Source organism: Scyliorhinus torazame, chromosome 3 (genome assembly GCF_047496885.1).
Source record: "Scyliorhinus torazame isolate Kashiwa2021f chromosome 3, sScyTor2.1, whole genome shotgun sequence".
In the NCBI taxonomy this organism is placed as follows: Eukaryota; Metazoa; Chordata; class Chondrichthyes; order Carcharhiniformes; family Scyliorhinidae; genus Scyliorhinus; species Scyliorhinus torazame.
This window is the reverse complement of record NC_092709.1, coordinates 61217643-61240543: the sequence shown is the minus strand read 5'-3', so window position 1 is coordinate 61240543 and position 22901 is coordinate 61217643. Positions and strand designations below refer to the sequence as shown.

The window sequence follows — 22901 nt, the reverse complement described above, 5'->3', positions numbered from 1 at the left end:
AATCACAGAATCTGAAGTTTTAGAAGTCAGATTTTTACCACCAGTCATTTGATGTTGACAATACCCAGCTTTTCATTAGAATTGAACTTTTTCCCTTTTTGCCCTAACTCTTATGCTCATTACGGAGCTGGTGTTGCAAAATGGAGAATCCACTGTGAACACCAAGCATTTCAAAGTCAGTCTGATTCAGGGTTTCTCTACTCTACCACAACAACCTGCTACAGATGTGCACTTTCTAGTACACTGATGTTACGTTTTTGAAATTTTGTTCACTTGCTGTCATGTGATCTCTGAATGAGATTAATGGGTGGCACGGTGGCACAGTGTTTAGCACTGCTGCCTCACAGCGCCAGGGGCTTGGGGTCAATTCTGACCTTGGGTGACTGACTGTGTGGAGTTTGCACAGGTCTGCATGGGCCTGTGTAGGGTGCTCTTTCGAAGGGCCGATGCAGACTCGATGGGCTGAATGGCCTCCTTCTGCACTGTAGGGATTCTATGATAATATATAGTGAGAAATTATGAACAATTTTGTTTACTCATTTCTCATGGCAAGGAGCACTTGCATTGAAGCGACTCTAATTCATTTCACTCAAACTCTTCCAGATAACTTTTTTCAAAGAAAAAAGAAATGAGTAAACATCTTGCTTTCCATATCGGCTGAAATTGTATATGAAGGCCCGTCTTGTCAACCTTACCCCTCGCCTGAGGTGTGGTGTCCACAGATTAAATTACCATCAGTCAGCTCTCCCCCCTCAAACGAGAAAGCAGCCTATGGTGATCTGGGACTATGGCGACTTTACTATACATCTTTCTGAAAGCAATTTGAACAACAGGCTTTAATAACCTGAAGTGTCAGGGCAGCATGGTGGCACTGCTGCCTCACGGCGCCGAGGTCCCAGGTTCGATCCCGGCTCTGGGTCACTGTCCGTGTGGAATTCTCCCCGCGTTGCGTGGGTTTTGCCCCCACAACCCAAAGATGTGCAGGGTTAGGTGGATTGGCGACGCTAAATTGCACCTTAATTGGAAAAAATGAATTGGGTACTCTACATTTATAAAAAAATAAACTAAAAAAATAACCTGACGTGTCAAGTCAGAAAACAAATTTCAAGTCATTACATTGCTTATACTGGTAGCAAAATAGGATATAGTTGATTGTCCAACAAAAAGATTGGCTAATGAAATATTAATGACAACTTTCTAAAGAGGTATTTTAGATTGGCAGCAGATTGGCCCACATAAGAATTCTTTCACCCTCTGTTACAGATTTTAGAAAATGTCTAGGTTGGTGAATTCATTGTCAAATGTATCATTGTTCATTCCATATTTCAAAACCATTCTGTCTGCTCAAGTAAAGCGTGGATGGTGATTGGGTTCTAATATAAACTAACCTGAGAAAGTATTAGTACACGCAACATAAATAAAAGTAATTTTGAACTTCTCAATTTTTTTTTGACATCAGTTTCCTGAGGAGACAGAATTGGATCTGTTATCTATCACCCTTGATAGCCCACCTCATTTCTCACCCATCAGTGAACGTTCAGTGTTTAGTTCACCCAAAACTCCACATGTCAATCAACAAAGACTTGCCTTCCAGCTCGATGATGCAAAACGTGAAGACAGTTTGTCTTCATCTAGTGAAGAGTCTGACCGGGATGAAGACTACGAAAAAGAAAAGCCACAATACAACAGGAGGACACCGTAAGTGCTCTTTGTCTTACTTACTCAAAATATAAATAATTGATCCCAGAACCTATTGAAAAGAAAGTTTGAAAACATATCGAATTTTAATGTTACATGAGGACAGATGTGTCTTTTTTCTGTTTCCCAGTTTATTTACAACAGTTGCATTTAATCCAAAAGTACGAAAGAGAAAGTCTAATAACCCATTTATTTTACTAATCTCCAACTGTTGAAACCAGCACAAATATACTGTAAATTTGTACAGTACTGTTGATTTTATTTGCCACATAAAAAGAGAAGACGTGAAAACATCACGACACGAGACTGACTTAAAAATGATAAACACAAGATGGTAAACATTCTGAATGATGTGTTCTTCAAGTATTGACAAAGGAAAACACGAGAAATAAACCCTGCAGAAACAGAGATGACTCTAATCAATTAAAGAAAGTCTTGCATTTATGTAGTGCCTTTTGTGGCCTCAAGACACCCCAAAGTGGTTTACAGCCAATTAAGGCCTTTTGACGTATAACAACTCTTCATATATGAAAAAGCAGCAACCAATTTTAATCCAACAGGCTCTCACAAATAGCAATATGATATTGAGCACTTTTAATGATGATGTTTGAGGGATAGATATTGATCAGGATATATTGAAATTTGAATTTCGAAATTAATGGCAGCAATATGTTTTAAGCAAGAATACAATGGTTGCTTTTTTGCGCAATTGCAAAAATAAATGTCTTTTTCTCAAAAAAGAATGCACATTAACACTTAAGATGGAATTTAGTGGTGGGTGTGTGGGACTGGAAATTCCAATATAGGATATATAACGAAGAAGAAATTGAGAGAGGGTGGGATTCAACAGCCATGATGCGCCCGTTATGGATCTAGGCATGCCGGTTAAATCACGGGATATGCCGAAATTGGGATCCATGCAGGGCACAGATCAGTTTGTGATCTAACTGACACGTCCCAGATCCCGCCCACACGTGGCGCTCACTCAGGGTCTCCGAGGCGTTAGATCCCACGCCTTGAAACTGATTGCACACTTGAATATACAAATCTGGATCCCGATCATTGTGGGTGGGAGGTATCTCGCAAGATTTACTGGCATCACAACGTCCCGAGTTGGGTGCGGCCGATAGAGCGCACCCAGCATTTTTTATCTAGAGTAATGTTTCGTTGCACATAACTGCAAGTAATGGAAATGGTATAATTTCTATTCGGCAATTTGGTTACAGTTCTTCGCAGTCCTCTCAGGCCAATTGAAATTATTTAATTCAAATCATTAAAGAATTTATTTTTTGGTAATGCTTAGTTCGGGCTTGCTGAGTCTTGGAAGATTTTCGGAGGTGATTTACTTGCAATTACCTTTCCCATTGCCAAATATCCAGTACCAGGGTTGATAATGATTTTGCAGTAGTAAAGGTGAAACTGTCTCCTGTAAAATTGACTGTGAAGTCTGGAGTCTGCACAGTTAAGTGTTCGGTGAAATGTGGAATTCCCTGCAGACTGCAATTAAATGGAAATCACTGAGCTGATAAGACCATGCCCTTTTTTTGTTATTAGTTGTACTGCAAATGATTTGAAAAGGTACACTGTTTTTAACAGTGGCTATGCTCATAATCATTGCTGAAACAGATCGCTGGTCTTGAAGAACCAATTTTGGTTTGGAATGTCAAATTTCTCCATTATGCATTTAATTTTTTATATCACAGCTTTCTTTGAGCTGAGTGGCAAGCCCCATCACTTTAGCTCTAACTTCTAAATTCAGACCTATCTTTTCAAAATTCGGACCTGAATGAAAGTCTGAGGTTAAAATTGTTCGAAGAAAACACATTTCCAAGGATTGGTGTTATTTAATCCACAGTGCTGAGAGTCACACGGTAGGTAATTTGTGATTCACTGATGGTCATGATGCAGTAGACACTGGACACCAGGAGGTACCAGTAAATAGAAAACAAACTAATGTGATACCCAAGTAGAGAAAGGGGCTAGATACAACATGAGCGACCACATTACTTGCAATCCATGTAAAATAATGGACTTACATAAGAACTAGGAACAGGAGTAGGCCATCTGGCCCCTCGAGCCTGCTCCGCCATTTAATGAGATCATGGCTGATCTTTGTGGACTCAGCTCCACTCTCCGGCCCGTACACCATATCCCCGAATCCCTTTATTCTTTAGAAAGGCATCTATCTTTTTCTTAAAAACGTTTAAAGAAGGAGCCTCAACTGCTTCACTGGGCAAGGAATTCCAGAGATTCACAACCCTTTGGGTGAAGAAGTTCCTCCTACACTCCGTCCTAAATCTACCTCCCCTTATTTTGAGGCTATGCCCCCTAGTTCTGCTTTCCCTGACCAGTGGAAACAACCTGCCCGCATCTATCCTATCTATTCCCTTCATAATTTTATATGTCTCAATAAGATCCCCCCGCATCCTTCTAAACTCCAATGAGTACAGTCCCAGACTACTCAACCTCTCATCATAATCTAATCCCCTCAACTCTGGGATCAACCTAGTGAATCTCCTCTGCACTCCCTCCAGTGCCAATATGTCCTTTCTCAGGAAGGAAGACCAAAACTGAACATAATACTCCAGATGTGGCCTCACCAACACCCTATACAATTGCAGCATAACCTCACTAGTCTCGAACTCCATCCCTCTAGCAATGAAAGACAAAACTCGATTAGCCTTCTTAATCACCTGTTGCACCTGCACACCAACTTTTTGCGACTCGTGCACCAGCACACCCAGGTCCCTCTGCACAGAAGCATGTTTTAACATCTTACCGTTTAAATAATAATCCATTCTGCTGTTATTCCTCCCAAAATGGATAGCCTCACACTTGGCAACATTGAATTCCATCTGCCAGACCCTAGCCCATTCACCTAACCTATCCAAATCCTTCTGCAGACTTCCGGTATCCTCTGCACTTTTTGCTTTACCACTCATCTTAGTGTCGTCTGCAAACTTTGACACATTGCACTTGGTCCCCAACTCCAAATCGTCTATGTAAATTGTGAACAACTGCGGGTCCAACACTGATCCTTCAGGGACCCCACTAGTTACAGGTTGCCAACCAGAGAAACACCCATTTATCCCGACTCTCTGCTTTCTGTTAGTTAACCAATCCTCTACCAATGCTACCACTTTACCCTCAATGCCATGCATCTTTAGTTTATGCAGCAACCTTTTGTGTGGCACCTTGTCAAAAGCTTTCTGGAAATCCAGATATACCACATCCATTGGCTCCCCGTTATCTACTGCACTGGTAACGTCCTCAAAGAATTCTACCAAATTAGTCAGACACGACCTACCCTTTGTGAACCCATGCTGCGTATGCCCAATGGGGCAATTTCCCTCCAGGTGCCCCGCTATTTCCTCCTTAATGATAGATTCCAGCACTTTCCCTACAACCGAAGTTAAGCTTACCGGCCTATAATTACCCGCTTTCTGCCGACCTTTTTTAAACAGTGGTGTCACGTTTGCTACTTTCCAATCCTCTGGGACCACCCCAGAGTCTAGTGAATTTTGATAAATTATCACTAGTGCGTTTACAATTTCCCTAGCCATCTCTTTTAACACTCTGGGATGCATCCCATCAGGGCCAGGAGACTTGTCTACCTTTAGCCCCATTAGCTTGCCCAATACTGCCTCCTTAGTGATTACAATCATCTCAAGGTCCTCACCTATCATATCCTTATTTCCATCAGTCACTGGCATGTTATTTGTGTCCTCCATTGTGAAGACTGACCCAAAAAACCTGTTCAGCTCCTCAGCCATTTCCCCGTCTCCTATTATTAAATCTCCCTTCTCATCTTCCAAAGGACCAATATTTACCTTAGCCACTCTTTTTTGTCTTATATATTTGTAGAAGCTTTTACTATCTGCTTTTATGTTCTGAGCCAGTTTACTTTCATAGTCTACCTTACTCTTTATGGCTTTTTTAGTAGCTTTCTGTTGTCCCCCAAAGACTTCCCAGTCCTCTAGTCTCCCACTAATTTTTGCCACTTTGTATGTTTTTTCCTTCAATTTGATACTCTCCCTCACTTGATAGTTAAGAGTAAGCCTGAGGCTTATTTGCACAATAGTAACCTAATAAACAGATTCAGAAGAAGTCCCTGCTTGACTAATGTCCCTGATTCTTTTCTGAAAGTTTGTGGAAATCCCTACCTTCAACTTACAAGAGGTATTGATTAAAAGGAAAGCTGTAGGGATTTCGACTGGATCAGGATATAACACAAAGTATGTGTTTTGTATGTTATGTTGGCTGGGGCAAATAGTGATTGGGGTACCCCAGGCCTCAATATTAGAACTGTTACTATTTCTAATTTACACTGTGACTTGGATTCAGGAACTCAAATATCAGCTAGTTAAATGTGTCTGCTCACCAAATTAAGGCGAGAGGCATCTGAAAAACCATAGAATCCCTACAGTGCAGAAGGAGGCCATTCGGCCCATCGAGTCTGCACCGACCCTCTGAAAGAGCACCCTAACTAGGCCCACTCCTCCACCCTATCCTCATAACCCCATCTAACCTGCATATTCCTGGACACCTAAAGGACAATTCTAGTGCAACAATTAAGTTAAATAAAGTACCTAAGTAGATAAAATGACTCCAGGTTAAAATTTCATGTTTACAAGTGTAAAATATTGGACATAGAAAAAACAAACATACTCTTCATGAAGTTGCCAGGATGAAGACCAAAGAGATTTACGAGCCTTACTGGACTGGGCATAATATTTGCAAATAATGTAAAGCAGGAATTAAATAGAATCAATAAAAAAGTTGCCATGATGTGGAGATGCCGGCGTTGGACTGGGGTGAGCACAGTATGAAGTCTTACAACACCAGGTTAAAGTCCAACAGGTTTGTTTCGATGTCACTAGCTTTCGGAGCGCGGCTCCTTCCTCAGGTGAATGAAGAGGTCTGTTCCAGAAACACATATATAGACAAATTCAAAGATGCCAAACAATGCTTGGAATGCGACCATTAGCAGGTGATTAAATCTTTACAGATCCAGAGATGGGGTAACCCCAGGTTAAAGAGGTGTGAATTGTATCAAGCCAGGACAGTTGGTAGGATTTCGCAGGCCAGATGGTGGGGGATGAATGTAATGCGACATGAATCCCAGGTCCCGGTTGAGGCCGCACTCATGTGTGCGGAACTTGGCTATAAGTTTCTGCTCGGCGATTCTCCGTTGTCGTGCGTCCTGAAGGTCGCCTTGGAGAACGCTTACCCGGAAATCAGAGGCTGAATAAAAAGGTTGAATTATCCTTCCTCCAAAACAGTACCTAGTGTTGTAAGACTTCTCACTTTGCTCACCCCAGTCTAACGCCAGCATCTCCACATCATCCCAAAACAGTAGACATAGTCCATGTTAGTTGTGATCAGCCAAGATAGTGCTTTGGTCAGACATGCTTAAAATTTGTATTAATTTTAAATTTAATCATGTCAAAAATACATAACTACTTAACCCAATATATGGTAAATTAATTGCAGATAAATTGCATAATTGAAAATTAAATTTTGACCTCTGATATAATGGTCACATTTCTTTTTGCAGAGTTCAGGATGCTAAGCCTGGGGGGAATTTGAAAGAAAATCTGATAATGAAAGTTAATACTTTTATGTGTTGCGTTTCTAAGATTATTTATATTTACTGTTCTGCAGGCATAGCATACGTAAACGGTCTCCTGGGCTTGCTGCAGTTCAACAACTTTTCACTGACCGATGGCCGTCAGCATCAATGAACAGAAATTCCTTAAATGCTGCAACAGAAAGAAACATTGATTTTGAACTTGATATTCGAGTTGAAATTGAGAGTGGAAAATGTGTTCTGCATCCAACTACACAGCAGCTGCAGCAAGCAGAACACGATGAATTCAACATTAAAAAGTAGGAAGACCTTTTATTTGCTCCAATTGTTTTTTTTTTTCTTTCATGGACTGTGGGCAATTTGTTGCTTGCCAGACCATTTCAGAGGGCAATTAAGAATCAGTCACATTGCTGTGCGTCTGGAATCACATGTAGGTCAGACCGGTAAGGATAACAGATTTCCTTCTCTAAAGGTTTTACAACAATTAATGATAGCTATCATGATCGTCATTACTGAGACTGGCGTATTCCAGATTTATTAACTGAATTTAAATTCGACCAGTTGCCATGGTGGGATTTGAACCTATGTTCCCAGAGCATTAACCTGAACCTCTGAATTACTAGTCCAATGGTTTTACTTCTATGCCACCATCTCGCCCTTAATGTGTGTAATATTTGGGTCACAACTATAAGATCTGGTCCTTTCAGTTCTCACATAATTTGCATTAGCTGAAAATTGCTGGAAATGTGAGCTGATAATGGCATGATGATGGGAACTGGACACCTGGGAACTTAGTGAATTACAGGACTGAGAGTCTATCTCCTTAACTGATGAAATTTAAGGATTGAGAAATAAATAGAGGAATGAGTGTGAAGGAAATTAAGTAGATTAAAGTCAAATCACGAACAGAAAGTAAAATCAATGAAAAGGAATAATGGATTCAAAGAGAGAAAAGAGACAAAAAAATTAAGAATTTTTTTCAACTGCAAGAACAACATACAGGAACGAGAGTACACCGTTTCAGTTGTTTGCAGTCTGACCTTGAGAATTGCAGGAACATGAATCCTGTCATTAAAGGGATCCTCATGCTGTTAAGTACCAGCCGTAACTCTTTGGAGAACATTTGATTGGTAAGTAAGGCAGGAATGCAGTAATTTCCTGAAACTCACAGGGAGGTTGATTGTGAGCTGCTATTTTACAACACTCTTGGTGGAGTGGCACAAATTGTGCAGCAATTGATGAGATATCTTTTTCTCACTACAAATTGCTGGATGATTTACGTCGTAAGAACCACTTATACATTAAATTCAATTAATTTCCCAGCAAATTCTGGGCATTATCTTACTTTTCATTCACAAAATTCAATTCAGTGTTTGGAAATATTAAACACTCCCAATCTGTGCTCTTAACACAATGCCAAAGATTCACATCAAATTAGGATGATCGGTGAGGACTTAAATACATAAATTTCTGTCCCCTTGTATTGTCAAACAGAGTAATTGTTATAAAAATGAATATTCTTATCCATTTGAATGCTGCCTCTCTACATTCTCCATCATATCTTTTTAGAATTGGACAAGAAAATTCTGCAGTTAATAATGGTGTGATATATGTCTACAGATCAGACTGCCATAGCACACAATTGGTCAGTTCTCAAATTATTTTTCAGTTGCATACCTGCATTAGTTTCCATACTGCACTTCAGTTAAGGCACACCAGTGAGTAAAAGGCTCGCATAGGGTTATCAACTCTAGTTAGTTGTTCTACTGAAGGTTTTGCCACATGATATTCTGCCATACAACATTCTGACCAATAAGAACAGCAACTATGCTTCAATTTAAATGACATCTTTAATGTTGTAAAGCATGCCAAGATGCTTCACAGGTGTATAATCAGCCAAAATTTGACCTGAGACAAAGAAATAGATGTGGGATCAGCTCACCAAAAGCTTGGTCAAAGAGCCAGAAGGGTATTGAAGAGGGAGGGGGAAAAGTTTCATGAGGAAACTCCAGAGTTTAGCACCCAGACAGGTGAAGACACACCGTCAATAATATGGTGACAGAAGTGAGGGATAGATGAGACATTAAGAGTTGAAGAAACACAGATCACAAAACTTGGTTCTGTGGCGCCACAGGAGACAGAAACTGGAGCAGTTGAAAATTGTGGCAATGCTGTTTCTGAACTTCCACATGGCTACCCATGCTTGTAAGGGCATAGACTAATTTGATGCATGTTCTGCCCATTTGGACAGATCCAATTAATGTCCTTTCAGAATCATAAGTATGTGTTCAGCTGCAGGAGGGATCGCCTGTAGCATTATTTGAAGACCCAACCTGCACATGAGATGTCTCTGACTTACTTTTTCTTTTGCAACATTTGTGGAAGAGCATTAGAAGAATTAGAATTTCTACAGTGCAGAAGGACCATGCGGCCCATCGAGTCCGTACCAACCCTCTGAAAGAGCACCCTACCTAGGCCCACTTCCCCACCCTATCTCCTATCCCATCTAACCTGCTCATTTAACCTGCACATCTTTGGACACTAAGGGTCATCTTCAAAGAGATCTGATGACTTGTTAGATTTCAAAGAGAATGTTGCTGCAATTAAACAACTAATGAGAGGTGGAGATTCTCCAAACATCCCCATCTTCAGTGATGGTGGATCCCAGAATCTGAATGCTCAGCAGGAGGCTGAAGCTGATTCCAATCATCGTAGCTACAAGCAGCATTCAGGCGATTCAATTAACTCCATGTGATATCAAGAAATGACTGAGCACACTGAAAGCAGAAACGGTTATGGGCCCTGGCATATCTCGACTGTGGTGCTGAAGACTTGCACTCCAAAGCTAGTATGCTCCGAGCCAAGTTACTCCAGTACATCTACAACATTGGCCGTTGCCTAATAATGTGTAAAATTACCGTGTGTATGTCCTGTCCACAAAAAGCGGAATAAATCAATTTGACCAATTATCGTCACATCAATCTACTCTTGATCATCAGCAAAGTGGTGGAAGGCGATATTTACAATGAAAATTACCATTTGCATGTCTTCTGACACTGAAGCAGTAATGTGCCTATGCAGCAAGGCCTGGACGATATTCAGGCTTGGGCTGATACTCTTGCAAACATAAAAAATAGGAGCAGGAGGAGGCCATTTGGCCCTTTGAGCCTGCTCCACCATTCATTATGATCATGGCTGATCATGCAACTCAACAGCCTAATCCTGCGTTCCCGCATATCCTTTGATCCCCTTCGCCCTAAATGTAATATCTAACACTTTCATGAAAAAATACCGGACGGGATTCTCCGTTTCTGAGACTAAGTGTTGATGCCAACGCAGAATTTGTGAACTTTCATGACAGAATTGCTGCCGCAACACCTGGACCGATTCCGCTACTTTTAAGGGGCTAGCACCGGTGCTGCGTGGAACACAATCGATTCCAATGAAAAACAGTGCGGGATTCGCCGGGTCCGTGTTTGACACTCGGGATGCTGACAAGCTGCAGCCACACACACACATTAGACTCCCCACACACACTTATCCCAGCCAAAAAAAAAATTGTGCTCAAGTCCCGGAGTGGAACTTGAACCCACAGCCTTTTAGCTCAGAGAATCAGATATTCCCTTTCTCATGAGTGTCATGGATGACCTGGTGGAGAAGCAGAGAGAGCAAGCTTGTCGCGCAAGACACCATAGACAAACATTGTTCCATTTTGTTACTTCTTCTCTCGAGAGATTGTAAAGAACACAAATTTCAGTCACCATTGGAATAGCTATGCATTTCACCAAGCAATTGACCATCTTTGTGAAGTGCTCCAGAAAAATTTAAACTGATATCTGCCTCCCACAAGCCTTGTCACTGATGACGAAGCCCTGGATGGCCCTGAGTCTCCATGGCTTTTGTCTAGTACTGGAGACTTCTGTAACAAAAGCTAAGGAGCCATGAGGACCTTAATTCAGCAGGTGACAAGCGCTATCCACAGAATCATAGAAAATAGGAGCAGGAGGAGGCCATTTGGCCCTTTGAGCCTAATCCACCATTTATTATGATCATGGCTGATCATCCAACTCAATTGTCTAATCCCGCTTTCCCCCCATACCCTTTGATCCCTTTCACCCTAAAACCTGGCTCTGTACAACTAAGAGATAAGTCCATAAACTTGCAAGGATTTCTGGCTTCCCCAGGATGGAGGTGGTTATCAGTGGGATCCGTATGCTGTTAAAGACTCCAAGTTGGACTATCACTCACTCAATGTGCTAATTTCTTGGACTGCCCAACTCCAGATCCATGTTAATTTAGTGCATCAGGGAAGCCTCCACAACACCTTTGGCCTTTGCCACCACCATCCATAACTTAATCAGCATGGAGGACAAGCAGTCTTTTCTTTAAAGCTTCCTGTGACATAGCTGTAGAAAAAGGGATTTGCAGACATTAAATTACTTCTAATGGCATTTAATTAACTTCTATATAATCACTGAGTTGTTTTTCTCCGAACTTCAAAACAGAAGAAAGGAAATAAGTGTTTTTATTACTATGAAAAAAACATTGCAGTTCACTTACCAAGCCGTGATCCTGCAAAGCCTTCATCCTCGGTGCCCTGCTCTTCAGTCGTTGAGATCTGGACTATGTGTGCTAGCCAGGGGAAAAAGCTGAATAATTTCTACCTTTGCTGTCTCAGACATATCCTCAACATCTCTTGGCAGGACAAGGTCACCAACTCAAAACTCCTGAGACATGCTAACTCCATCAGCATGCACTCATTGTTAAATCAACCATGTCTGCACTGGCTCAGGCACACTCATTGGATGGATGTGCAAACATACATACATACGGTCTTGTGAATTAGGAGCAGGCCTTTCGATCCGTCGGACCTGCTCCGCCATTTGATAAAATCATGGCTGATTTGATTGGTAGCCTCTACTTTTCTCTCTACCCTCCGTATCCATTGACTCGCTTGTCAGTCAAAAATCTGTCCACCCCAGCCTTACAAATATTCAATGAACCTGTCTCCACTGCTCTCTGTGGAAGAGCATGCCACAGATTGGCGATACTCTGAGAAAAAATAAATCTGTCATCTCCATCTTACATGAGAGACCCCTTATTTTTAATATGTGCCTCCTTGTTCTAGTCTCTCCCACAAGGAGCAACATATTTTCAGTATCTATCCTGTCAAGTCCCCTCAGGATCTTGTATGTTTCAATAAGATCACCTCTCATTTTTCAAAATTCCAATGGATATAGGCTAAATGTGAAATGAAAACCTGGCTCCTGGGTCACAACCTGCTGGCTGTCCATACCTCCGCTACAAAGATACCTGCAAGTGGGATATAAAGGTGGTAGTCATTGACACAACAACTGGAATGCAGTCACCCTCAGAAGTCACCTCTGGAGAATGATTGACGGGACATCGGAAGAGACAAGCAGTAATTGAAAGCTCCGCTGGGAGAGAAGAGAGCCCATAGAAAATAGAGGCCAACGAATCTTGTACCTTCTCAGCCCGCTGTCTTGCTCTCCAGCAAATGTGATGAAAACTGCCATGGCTGAGTGAAACTGCTGAGCCACACCAGGCAGAGTTGACCAATCTCAACACAAACAGTAGATTCAGGAGACTGAGGATTGCCAAAGAGGTTCACTTATCTCCCAGCACCCTGCTTAATCTGAATTATGGCATCTATTCTCAGCTTTTTATATTGACGTGGTTGGCCTCTGGTTAGATTCATAGCCTGCATGAAGTTTAAGTTCCCTGATTCATGGTTGATTTTTCAATGTTGAAGCCAAATCAATTTTCAGCAAATTGTGACCTAAACCGAGTGCGATATGAATAGACAGCGCAAATGCCTGATTACCAGTTTATACCAGTGTTTTTCAAACTTTTTTGCTGGGGACCCATTTTTACCAACTGGTCATCCTTTGCATCCCACGCCGGCTGACCTTCGTGACCCACCATTTTCTCTAACCTTTAATGCGACATGAGAGCCTGCTTGGTCCTCCCGATCTCACTCCAGTCATGTTCACAGAAGGAGAGGGCTATCCGCATATCGGGTGCAGAATTCGGCCGGTTCATTTGTGTTGTCTTCATCTTTGTGAGGATAGAAAATCCAACCTCGCACCTGTAGGTCGTTGTGAAGGGCAAAAGCAACAAAATGCTTGTTTTACTCAGCTCCGGATACTCCTCTGAGACGCTACTCCAGAATGCTGACAGCCTCATTGACTTGTACCGTGTTTATAATGTGGGTCACAGCTGAGGTGCAGAACTTAAGTTTCTTCATTTGGAGTCAGCTGCAAGTTAAGAATTGATTCTGGAGTCTCAAACTCAAAGGGATTTTTGTCCCACTTCTTCTTTCTCAAAATCTGAAACTTCTCCTCTGAAAAGTAGCAACAAAAACAGTTGATCAGCGCAGCCAGATATGGCTGAATAAGGCTTGCCAGTCTATTGACAGTTCCCTTACTAACACTGTTTTCTTCAATGTGTTGCAGCAGTGTGGGGAACATGTAATAATTTTGACTTTGCACTTGCAATTGTCAAACTTTCAATGACGTTTGGAAAGCATTGATTTCTTCACAGTGCCAAAAGGAATCATCATCCTTCCCTTGCAATTGGAGGTTCAGTTCAGCATTTATTGTCCGCCCCTAAATGCCCTTCAAAAGGTGGTTGTGAGTTGCCTTCTTGAAGTAGGTACACGCATAGTGCTATTAGGGAGGGAGTTCCAGGATGTTGCACCAGCGACAGTGAAGGAACAACAATATATTTCCAAGTCAGGGTGGTGAGTGACATGGAGGGGTTCCCAGGTAACTGCTGCTCTTGTTTTTCTGGATGGTAGTGGTCATGGGTTTGGCAGGTGCTGTTTAAGGAACCTTGGATAGTTACTGCAGTGTATCTTGTAGATGGTACACATGGCTGTTCGTCAGTGGTGGAGGGTTTGAATGTTTGTGAAATAGGGAGCAATCAAGTGGGCTGATTTGTCCTGGATGGTGTTGAGCATCTCAAGTGTTGTTGGAGCTGCACTCATCAGGCAAGTGGAGAGTATTCCATTACACTTCTGACTTGTGCCCTGTAGATGGTGGACAGGCTTTGGGGAGGGTCAGGAGGTAAGTTACTTGCCATAGGATTCCTAGCCTTTGACCTGCCCTGATAGCCACAGTATTAATATGGTTAGCCCAGTTCAGTTTCTCATCACTGGTAACCCCACCCAGGATGTTGACTGTGGGGAATTCAGCGATGGTAATGCCATTGAATGTCAAGTGGCGGTGGTTAGATCCTCTCTTGTAGGAGATGGTCATTGCCTGGCACATTGAGAATTACATGCTCCCAGTAATGGATTTAGGAGGCAGTTTAGATAATAATTAAATGTGACTAGCTTATGAGGAGTGACAGTTTATAGACAATTGGGAAACTCAATGAGGTACACATATGTTAATGTCTAAAGTCAAGGAAGTTGATAGGGATTGAGCCAAATACGCAGAAGGCATAATCAAAGAAAAACTCTCAGAAACAAAGGAGACCAGAAAACATCTTGCCGGGTCAGGAAGCACAAGCCAGTTTCCAGCCACCAAGCCACATTTTACATCTAACAGCCTCAAAGATTTGAGAGCCAAGGCAGTGTAGATAGCTTTGTAAAGACAGTTCAAATAACTTCACTAGACCATGAAAATATGTTTCCCAGACTTGATTATCATTCTTGTATTGTGTGGTAATTATAAGCTGGTCTTACCTCATAGATTTATTTACTTTGGATGTTGTTTGGGGAAACAGGGAAATCTTATGAAGTTCAGGTACTGTCAATATATTTTGGAATAAGGGGCGAGATTCTCCGACCCCCCGCTGGGTCGGAGAATCGCCGGGGGCTGGCGTGAATCCCGCCCCCGCCGGTTGCCAAATTCTCCGCCACCGGATATTCAGCGGGGGCGGGAATCGCACCCCGCGATTCTCCGGCCCGGATGGGCCAAAGTCCCACTGCTAAAATGCCTGACCCGCCGGCGTAGATTAAACCACCTACCTTACCGGCGGGACAAGGCGGCGCGGGCGGGCTCCGGGGTCCTGGGGGGGGTGTGGGGCGATCTGGCCCCGGGGGGTGCCCCCACGGTGGCCTGGCCCGCGATCGGGGCCCACCGATCTGCGGGCGGGCCTGTGCCGTGGGGGCACTCTTTTCCTTCCGCCTTCGCCACGGTCTCCACCATGGCGGAGGTGGAAGAGACTCCCTCCACTGTGCATGCGCGAGAATGCCGTCAGCGGTCGCTAACGCTCCCGCGCATGCGCCGCCCAGAGATGTCGTTTCCGCGCCAGCTGGCGGGGCACCAAAGGCCTTTTCCGCCAGCTGGCGGGGCGGAAATTTGTCCGGCGCGGGCCTAGCCCCTTAAGGTTGGGGCGCGGCCCCCCAAGATTCGGAGCATTCCGCACCTTTGGGGCGGCGCGATGCCCAACTGATTTGCGCCGTTTTGGGCGCCAGTCGGCGGACATCGCGCCGATACCGGAGAATTTCGCCCAAGGGGTAGGTTCTACAAAATCTGTGTGTTTAGTAACTTTTAAGCCTTAATTGTCATAGAGTAGAGTAGTCCTGTAGGTGTGTATTTGTCTTTTCTTTAATAAATAGTCTTCAATAATTGTTACACAGCGACTGAGCTACTTATTCTCACTGTGGTTTTACTTGTCTCCTCACACCAGAACAAAACAAAACTATATACCCCCACGAACCTGTGTTCCAAGTTGGTATATGCTCACAAATAACATCAGTGTGCTTCATGGCATTATTTCTATTTCATATGTTCTTTTAATTACTTAACACACGAAACATGGTTTCACTACACATGTACAATCTATGAAACCAACGAGGAAGTTGAAATATGAAGCAAGAATGATTATGAGGAAACAACTAGTTGCATCTGAAAATGAATTTTAAAAATCTGCATTCATTCAGCTGATGCAACAGCAAATTTCAAGACATTGCAGCTGCAGTGAAGTTGCCTGAGCTTGGGGAAATAATGAAAATTAATTGTTAGAATAATTTCAGCACATTGTTTAATACTTTTTTTAGGTCTTCGTGAAGAAATATTTGTCTGGAAACGGAAAAATGTAAAAAAATCCAAAACAGATCGATTTGCTTTTTGGATACTCCATTTTAAAATATAGTTGAAATTCTAAATGACAGTTTAATATTACTGGCAAAGTGGTTTAAGTACAATTTAATGTTTAATTATTTGAAAAATGTTTTTCAATTTAAATCTCTGATATGGACAATGTCAAAAGAATTTCTATTTCTGTGCAGGACTATTGAAAAGAATTTAAAGAATTTGGACCAAGGTACTCCAGCAAAGAAGAAGAAAGCACATCAAAATTATCCATCAAGTTCGTATTTAATAGGTGGGAAAAAAGTGCCACATACCCTTCAGACCAAGGCGACGGAATTTGAGAACACGGTTTTTTACATTCCAGGAGTAGATGTAAAGGTAATAAGTGCATCTTTATAAGAAAGGGAAATTCATAAATTGTGTTTGTTGTTTTAAAAAAATTGTAATTGCTTGCTCTTTTTTAAAAACCCAGTTGCTGGGTTTTTATTTTACACTAATTTTTTATTTTAAAATTTGCAATATGAAATCATCTTTGGTCATATTACATCGTCATTGTTTTACCTTGTGTGCAGGTAACAGATAGGTGGACAGTCTGTTTACCGAAACCTTCTCATTTTCTTTGAACTGGATTGCAAGCTGGATTTAGTCCTCCTAAACATTATAACAATATTTTCAAATGATTGTACTTGAAATGCAGGTGGACTTTTAAAATGTACTTAAATTAAGCCCTTTTTATTGGGTGTAAACTCTCTTATGCCATTTTCTAGGATTAGAGAACAGAGGAGTGCAATGACATAATGGTCCGATTTTCGCAGCATCGTGGATACTTCGGGAACCTTTAAAAATGGCCAATGGGACCTACAACATGACATTCCGCTTCCATTTCTGATCCTATTTTCACTGGGGCGGGGACATTGGTGGTGGGAAACCCAACATCTGGGAAATCCAACCCAACGGGATGATTTGAACTCATTGCTGAGGTCAAACAGGCCACATTTTCACTGGGACAAGAACCTTATTCCACAGTGTGGCTGTTACTCATCTTTAGAGAGACCATAAATGTTCTCAGAAAGTGGATAAGGTCTGCACAACTTTCAAGCTATCAAGTTGATTCAAATAGCCAGCCTTCAAAAATGGAAAAAAACTGCTACCCTGTATTTGAGAGTTGAAATATTTTTTTAGCCATTTGAAGACACAATTGTAAGCGTTATCTTTATAGTTTTAGTCTTTCCATCATTTATTTTCACAGTGGTTTGAGTAGGAGCTGGAGTGGTGAGAGGTGGGAGTGGCATGGTGGAAGTGAGAGGTGGGGGTGGATTGTAATTCCACGGTTTGATTGACAGCTCAAAGAGGTTATTAAAGGATTAGCTGTCATTGATGTGGTATTATGAATACAAATGTTTGCTTTTACAGAGGATTAATTATTGAGGGGATTTGAATGGCTTTCACGAATAAGACTTTTTTAGCATTTGAACAGACATACAAACATACGGATTAGGGGCAGGAGTAAGCCATTTGCCCCCTCCAGCCTGTTCTGCCATTTGATAAGCTCATGGCTGATCTGGTTGTGGTATCTCTTTTACTTTCCTGTCAGTCCCATACCCTTTAACTCCCTTGTCAATCAAGAATCTGCCTAATTCAGCCTTAAAACTATCCAGTTAACCTACCTCCACTGCTCTCTGGGGAGGAGAATTCCACAGACTAACAACTCTTTGAGAGTGAATTTTTTAAAATCTCTGTCTTAAATGGGAGACCCTTTATTTTTAAACTGTGTCCCCTTGAGCTAGTCTCTTTCATGAGAGATCTCAGCATCTGCCCTCAAGATGTCCCCTCAAGATGTTGTATGTTCCAGTAAGATCACCTCTGATTCTTCTAAACGTCAATGGATACAGGCCCAACCTGTCCAGCCATTCCTCATAAGATAACCCCGTCAGCCCAGAAATTAGTCGAGTGAATCTTCTCTGAACTGCAACTAATTTCTGAAGAAGGGAGACCAAAACTATTCTCAGTACTCTAGATGTGGGCTCACCAATGCCCCGAACAACAGTAGCGAAACTTCCCTACTTTTATATTCCAATCCCCTTTTAATAAGCGACAACATTCTACCTGCCTTCCTAATCATTTGTTGTATCTGCGTACTAACCTTTTATGATTCATATGCCAGGGCAACTAGATCCTCTGTACTACAAGTTCAGCAATCTTGCTCCATTTCAATCATATACTACTTTTCTATTCTTCCTGTCAAAGAGGGCAAGTTCACATTTCCTCACATTATACTCCATCTGCCAAATTTTTACCCACTCATTGAACCTATCCATATCCCTTTGCAGACTCCTTATGCCTTCTTCACAACTTACTCTTTTTTGGGGTCATTTGTAAATTTAGCAACCAAACATTTTGTCCCTTCATCCAAATCATTTATATCGATAATCTCTGTCCATGCTAATCTGTTACCCTTATGCCGTGCGCTCTTATTTTGTGTAGTAACCTTTGATGTGGCACTTTTGAAAATAAAAGGACACTACATCGACATGTTCCCTTTAATCCACATGCTTGTTACTTCCTCAAAGAATTATAATTGGTCAAACATGATTTCGCTTCCACAAAACCATGTTGACTCTGCTTAATGGTGCAAAGATTTGCTAAGTGCCCTGCTATAAACTCCTTTACTGATAGATTTTAGCATTTTCCTAATACATATATTAGGCTACCTGGCCTGAACTTTCCTACTTTCTTTCTCCTTTCTTGAACAGAGAAGTTTCATTTGCTATTTTCCAATCTAGTGGGACTTTTCCAGAATCCAGGGAATTTTGGAAAATCACAACCAATGCACCTACAATATCTGCAGCAACTTTCTTTAAGACTCTAAGATGAAGTTCATTAGGTCCTGGGAACTTCCAGCCTTAAGTTCTAATAGTTTTCTCAGTATTGTTTCCTGGTGACAGTGAGCTCTGTAGTAGATATTTAGAACTTTATTTTGTCTCGGCTTGGCTCCTGAGGTCTGCCTATAGTGGATACTGGGTGAGTTTGCATGGAAGGTGTTGGGTAAAGGATGTGGGTCATTAGTTCAAACTAAGTTGGCACAGGGTATAAGATGCTGTAGGGGTGGGTGGGGGATTAAGTTTGTGTGAGTTGGCATGTATGGGGAGTAAGTGAGGGTATAAAGGGTGAGGGTTAGATGACCTGATGTTTAACAAAATGACTGGGACAAAATTACAGTGAACCAAGGTGGGCCTTGGTTGCCCAGCTCGGCACTTGGAAATAATGGTGGGCACCTCTGATCTGTGTGCCATAATGGTGGGCACCTTTCCCCTGAAGCATTGACATGGAAACGTTCCTAACCCGAACAACCTGCCTCGGGAGCAAAAATCTGGCCCGATGTTGTGATATTTAACCGTTAGTTCCTGTTAGTCCTGTTACATCAGTGGAGTCGTTTACCGAATTCTGAAGGAAGTAAACCAATTTATAGTGCTGTTCTTGCAGGGAATAAAATGCAGAAACCAACTGCTATGGGCTGTACAGTTTAAACAAATCTGATTGATTCTTTCTCCAACTGGTATTCGTAAGACAACGTTGTCAAATTTTGTAAGGATTTCAGTTTCAGAAAAATATTACTGAAACATTGATTTTCAGTAAAGCATTCCGAATAATATTTATTTTATTCTAACAGTTGCATTACAACTCCAAAACACTAAAGACAGATTCTCCAAACACCTCCAGAGGATCTTCTTTGCCAAGAACCCTGTCTAAAGAATCCAAACTGTACAGCATGAAAGATAGTGGTCTTGCTCATGCATCCTCTACCAATTACAGCAAGGCTAACTTCCTGCTTCCTCCCCCACCCCCACCTTTACCATCAGGTATCCAATTTATACACTTTTTATATAGAAACAGAATCTGACGATGTTGTTTTTGTGCAGTTTAAACTGTTAAATACATGTACTTTTCAGTAAACAGCATATATATGTATTAGTTATATTTACCTTTGCGAGAACTGATCATTCTTACCAGCAATATGTTGAAATAGTATGTATCCTTGCAGTAACAATGCTTATCATTGCTAATCCCACTGTGAATTTGTCTTGTTTTACAATTTATCTGTTTTTCATACAGCACAAATATCCTCAAATAAACTTTCAGGCAGCTTACAAACATTTGTGCCTCTGTGTAGTGAACTAAATTTTGATTAATCCCTCTCTAAGCTTCACCTTTTTCTTTCCTTTCGGTTTTATGTTCTTATTTATGATATGTTCTTCAAAAGTTTAACAATATGTATATATGCTGCAATCTGTGGGGACAACAGGATAACCAGAATAAAGATTACAAATGTCTTTGTAGACTTGTGATAGAAATTATGTTTTCAGTGATTACATTTATATTTAAATTTGTTTAGTTTTTTTAAATATTGGAAAGTAACCCTAGTTAATTTATCAAAATGTTATGGTTCATGATTAAATGATTTGAAATAAAAATTACACACTCCCATCCACCAAGTGTCCACATGCCCTCGCCCCTCCATTGGTTGGGCCACCAATTGAGACCATTTTGTGGACAATTAATGCCCAATTAAGGATCTCATCCTGCCATTCCAACAATCTAGTGGGTGGAGAGACCTGTGCCCATGTATAGCCCTACAAGTTTAACCCTGTGGTGAAAGTCGGTTGGCACCTTCCCAGGCCATCCCACAGTTTTGCCTCCCATGTCCAGTCTAATCCCCTGCTCTGTCCAACATCTCCCGTCCCCCTCACTGGAGTTTCTCAGCCTGGGTTGGAGTGAGATCTCAGAATCACCTGAGTGTTTGGGTCTATCATCGCTCTTGTTTGGCTCTGCCGGTGTGCAGAGCTGAGACTCCAATTGACTGGCAGTTCTCTGTGGCGGAACATCATCTTGAGGATGGACAGAAGGTCTGCCTCATACAAAATAAAGTGTTATTGCCCGAAAACCTAAAGTGGGCAAGCTGGCTAAGCAGAGGTGGCAGTTGCCCCTGAATTTTATGCTGGGTTATGGTTGCCTGCCCTCAGCGTAAAATCGAGCCCCAAGTTTGACTAGAAAAGCAAAGAGGTGAAAAAAAGACTGCCTTGAAATTTATATCAGAAACTTGAAAGGCTAGCTGAGGTGATGATTATTTCACCTTGTGTTTCTCACATGATCTCAAAATATTTTCATGTCGACAAATCTAATACTGCTGGAATACGCATTCTTTTTGCATGTGGTACACTTTAAATTCTAATAGTGTACAGTACTTTAAATTTTAGTTTGTACCTTACATGCTCTACACCATTGGGGAAAGAAATTTAGAATTTTCCATCTGCGTAATCCATAGTTTTAATTTTACTGCTATTATCAGAATTATAAAAATATATTGATACTTTAATAAAAATCATATTTCAGATTGTGTTAACAATAATTAATTCTTGCAGCCAAAGGGAAAGGGAGTGGAGGTGTGAAAACTGCAAAACTTTATGCTTGGGTTGCTTTGCAATCTCTTCCTGAAGAAATGGTGATTAGTCCTTGTCTGCTGGATTTCCTAGAAAAAGCTCTGGAAACAATTCCTATAACTCCAATTGAAAGACATTATACAGGTATCTATTTTACAAGAGCACATTTATTCTTGTGCTGTATATGTTAATAGTAGTGCACAACCCACTGAGAAAAAAAACATAATAACATCTAACTTGAATCTCCATCTATTTATTTTGTATTCATGCCCTGTAGTCCGACTGCTGCTGTGCATTTTGAATGCCTTATCCCAATAATTACATTCAATTTTTGCATTCATTTTTGAAACTTTACTCTGGTTCCTCTTGACCTTAGGCCCCTGATCACTGTCCGTGTGGAGTTTGCACATTCTCCCTGTGTCTGCATAGGTCTCACCCCGGTGTCTGCATAGATGTGCAGGTTAGGTGAATTGGCCACTCTAAATTTCCCCTTAATTGGAAAAAATAATTGGGTATTCTGAATTCTTAAAAAAAGATTGTTTTAAAAATGTTCCCCTCAACCTTCTATTTCTCAACATGAATAGCCCTAGCTTCCTAACTCTGTTCCCACTTGTTTATATGTCATATCCAATGCTCTCCTCGCTACCTCAATTAAACCGTAATATTTCAATGGGTAATATTTGGATGTGCCAAATATTATATAACCTATGTTTGCACTCTTATTGACGATAAAATATTTTAAAGAGTGCCATTTCTTTCCCATCTGCTACCAAACATTGACTGTGAATCTTTAGTGACTGGTCAGTGATTACCACACATGGAGTACTCATGAGTTTCTTGACCATATGCACATAGAATTGCGTTTCTCCACTATCTACTGCATAAGAATCTCTCCAGTTAACTTACCTAATTAGCCTGAAACCTATTATTTTCTTTATTACCAAACCTTGGAGTATATTCTAGTATAATTTGCATTTTAATAAAAATGCTTTTGATCCCCATCACTTTATTGAATTGGGATTTTTCAAGTGGCCACTTGAAAATTAGAAGGCTGGTTATTATTCTCTAATTTGTAGCCCTGCTAAATGTTCAATGTGAAGGGCATTACCA

The 22901-nt window shown here is 41.3% G+C and overlaps 1 protein-coding gene across 10 annotated transcripts in view; it reads left to right on the top strand.

Annotated features, from left to right (window-relative positions):
- The window catches only part of kiaa1109 (KIAA1109 ortholog), a 626997-nt gene that overhangs the window by 508724 nt on the left and 95372 nt on the right, over positions 1 to 22901 (top strand). For 8 of the 10 annotated variants that reach the window (XM_072495716.1, XM_072495713.1, XM_072495719.1 and 5 more), the window contains 5 exons: positions 1460 to 1698; positions 7363 to 7587; positions 16551 to 16731; positions 20024 to 20213; positions 21774 to 21935. In XM_072495716.1, coding sequence (XP_072351817.1) covers positions 1460 to 1698; positions 7363 to 7587; positions 16551 to 16731; positions 20024 to 20213; positions 21774 to 21935 — 997 coding nt within the window. The remainder of the gene's footprint in view (positions 1 to 1459; positions 1699 to 7362; positions 7588 to 16550; positions 16732 to 20023; positions 20214 to 21773; positions 21936 to 22901) is intronic. The other 2 variants (XM_072495718.1, XM_072495717.1) reach the window with 1 other exon arrangement.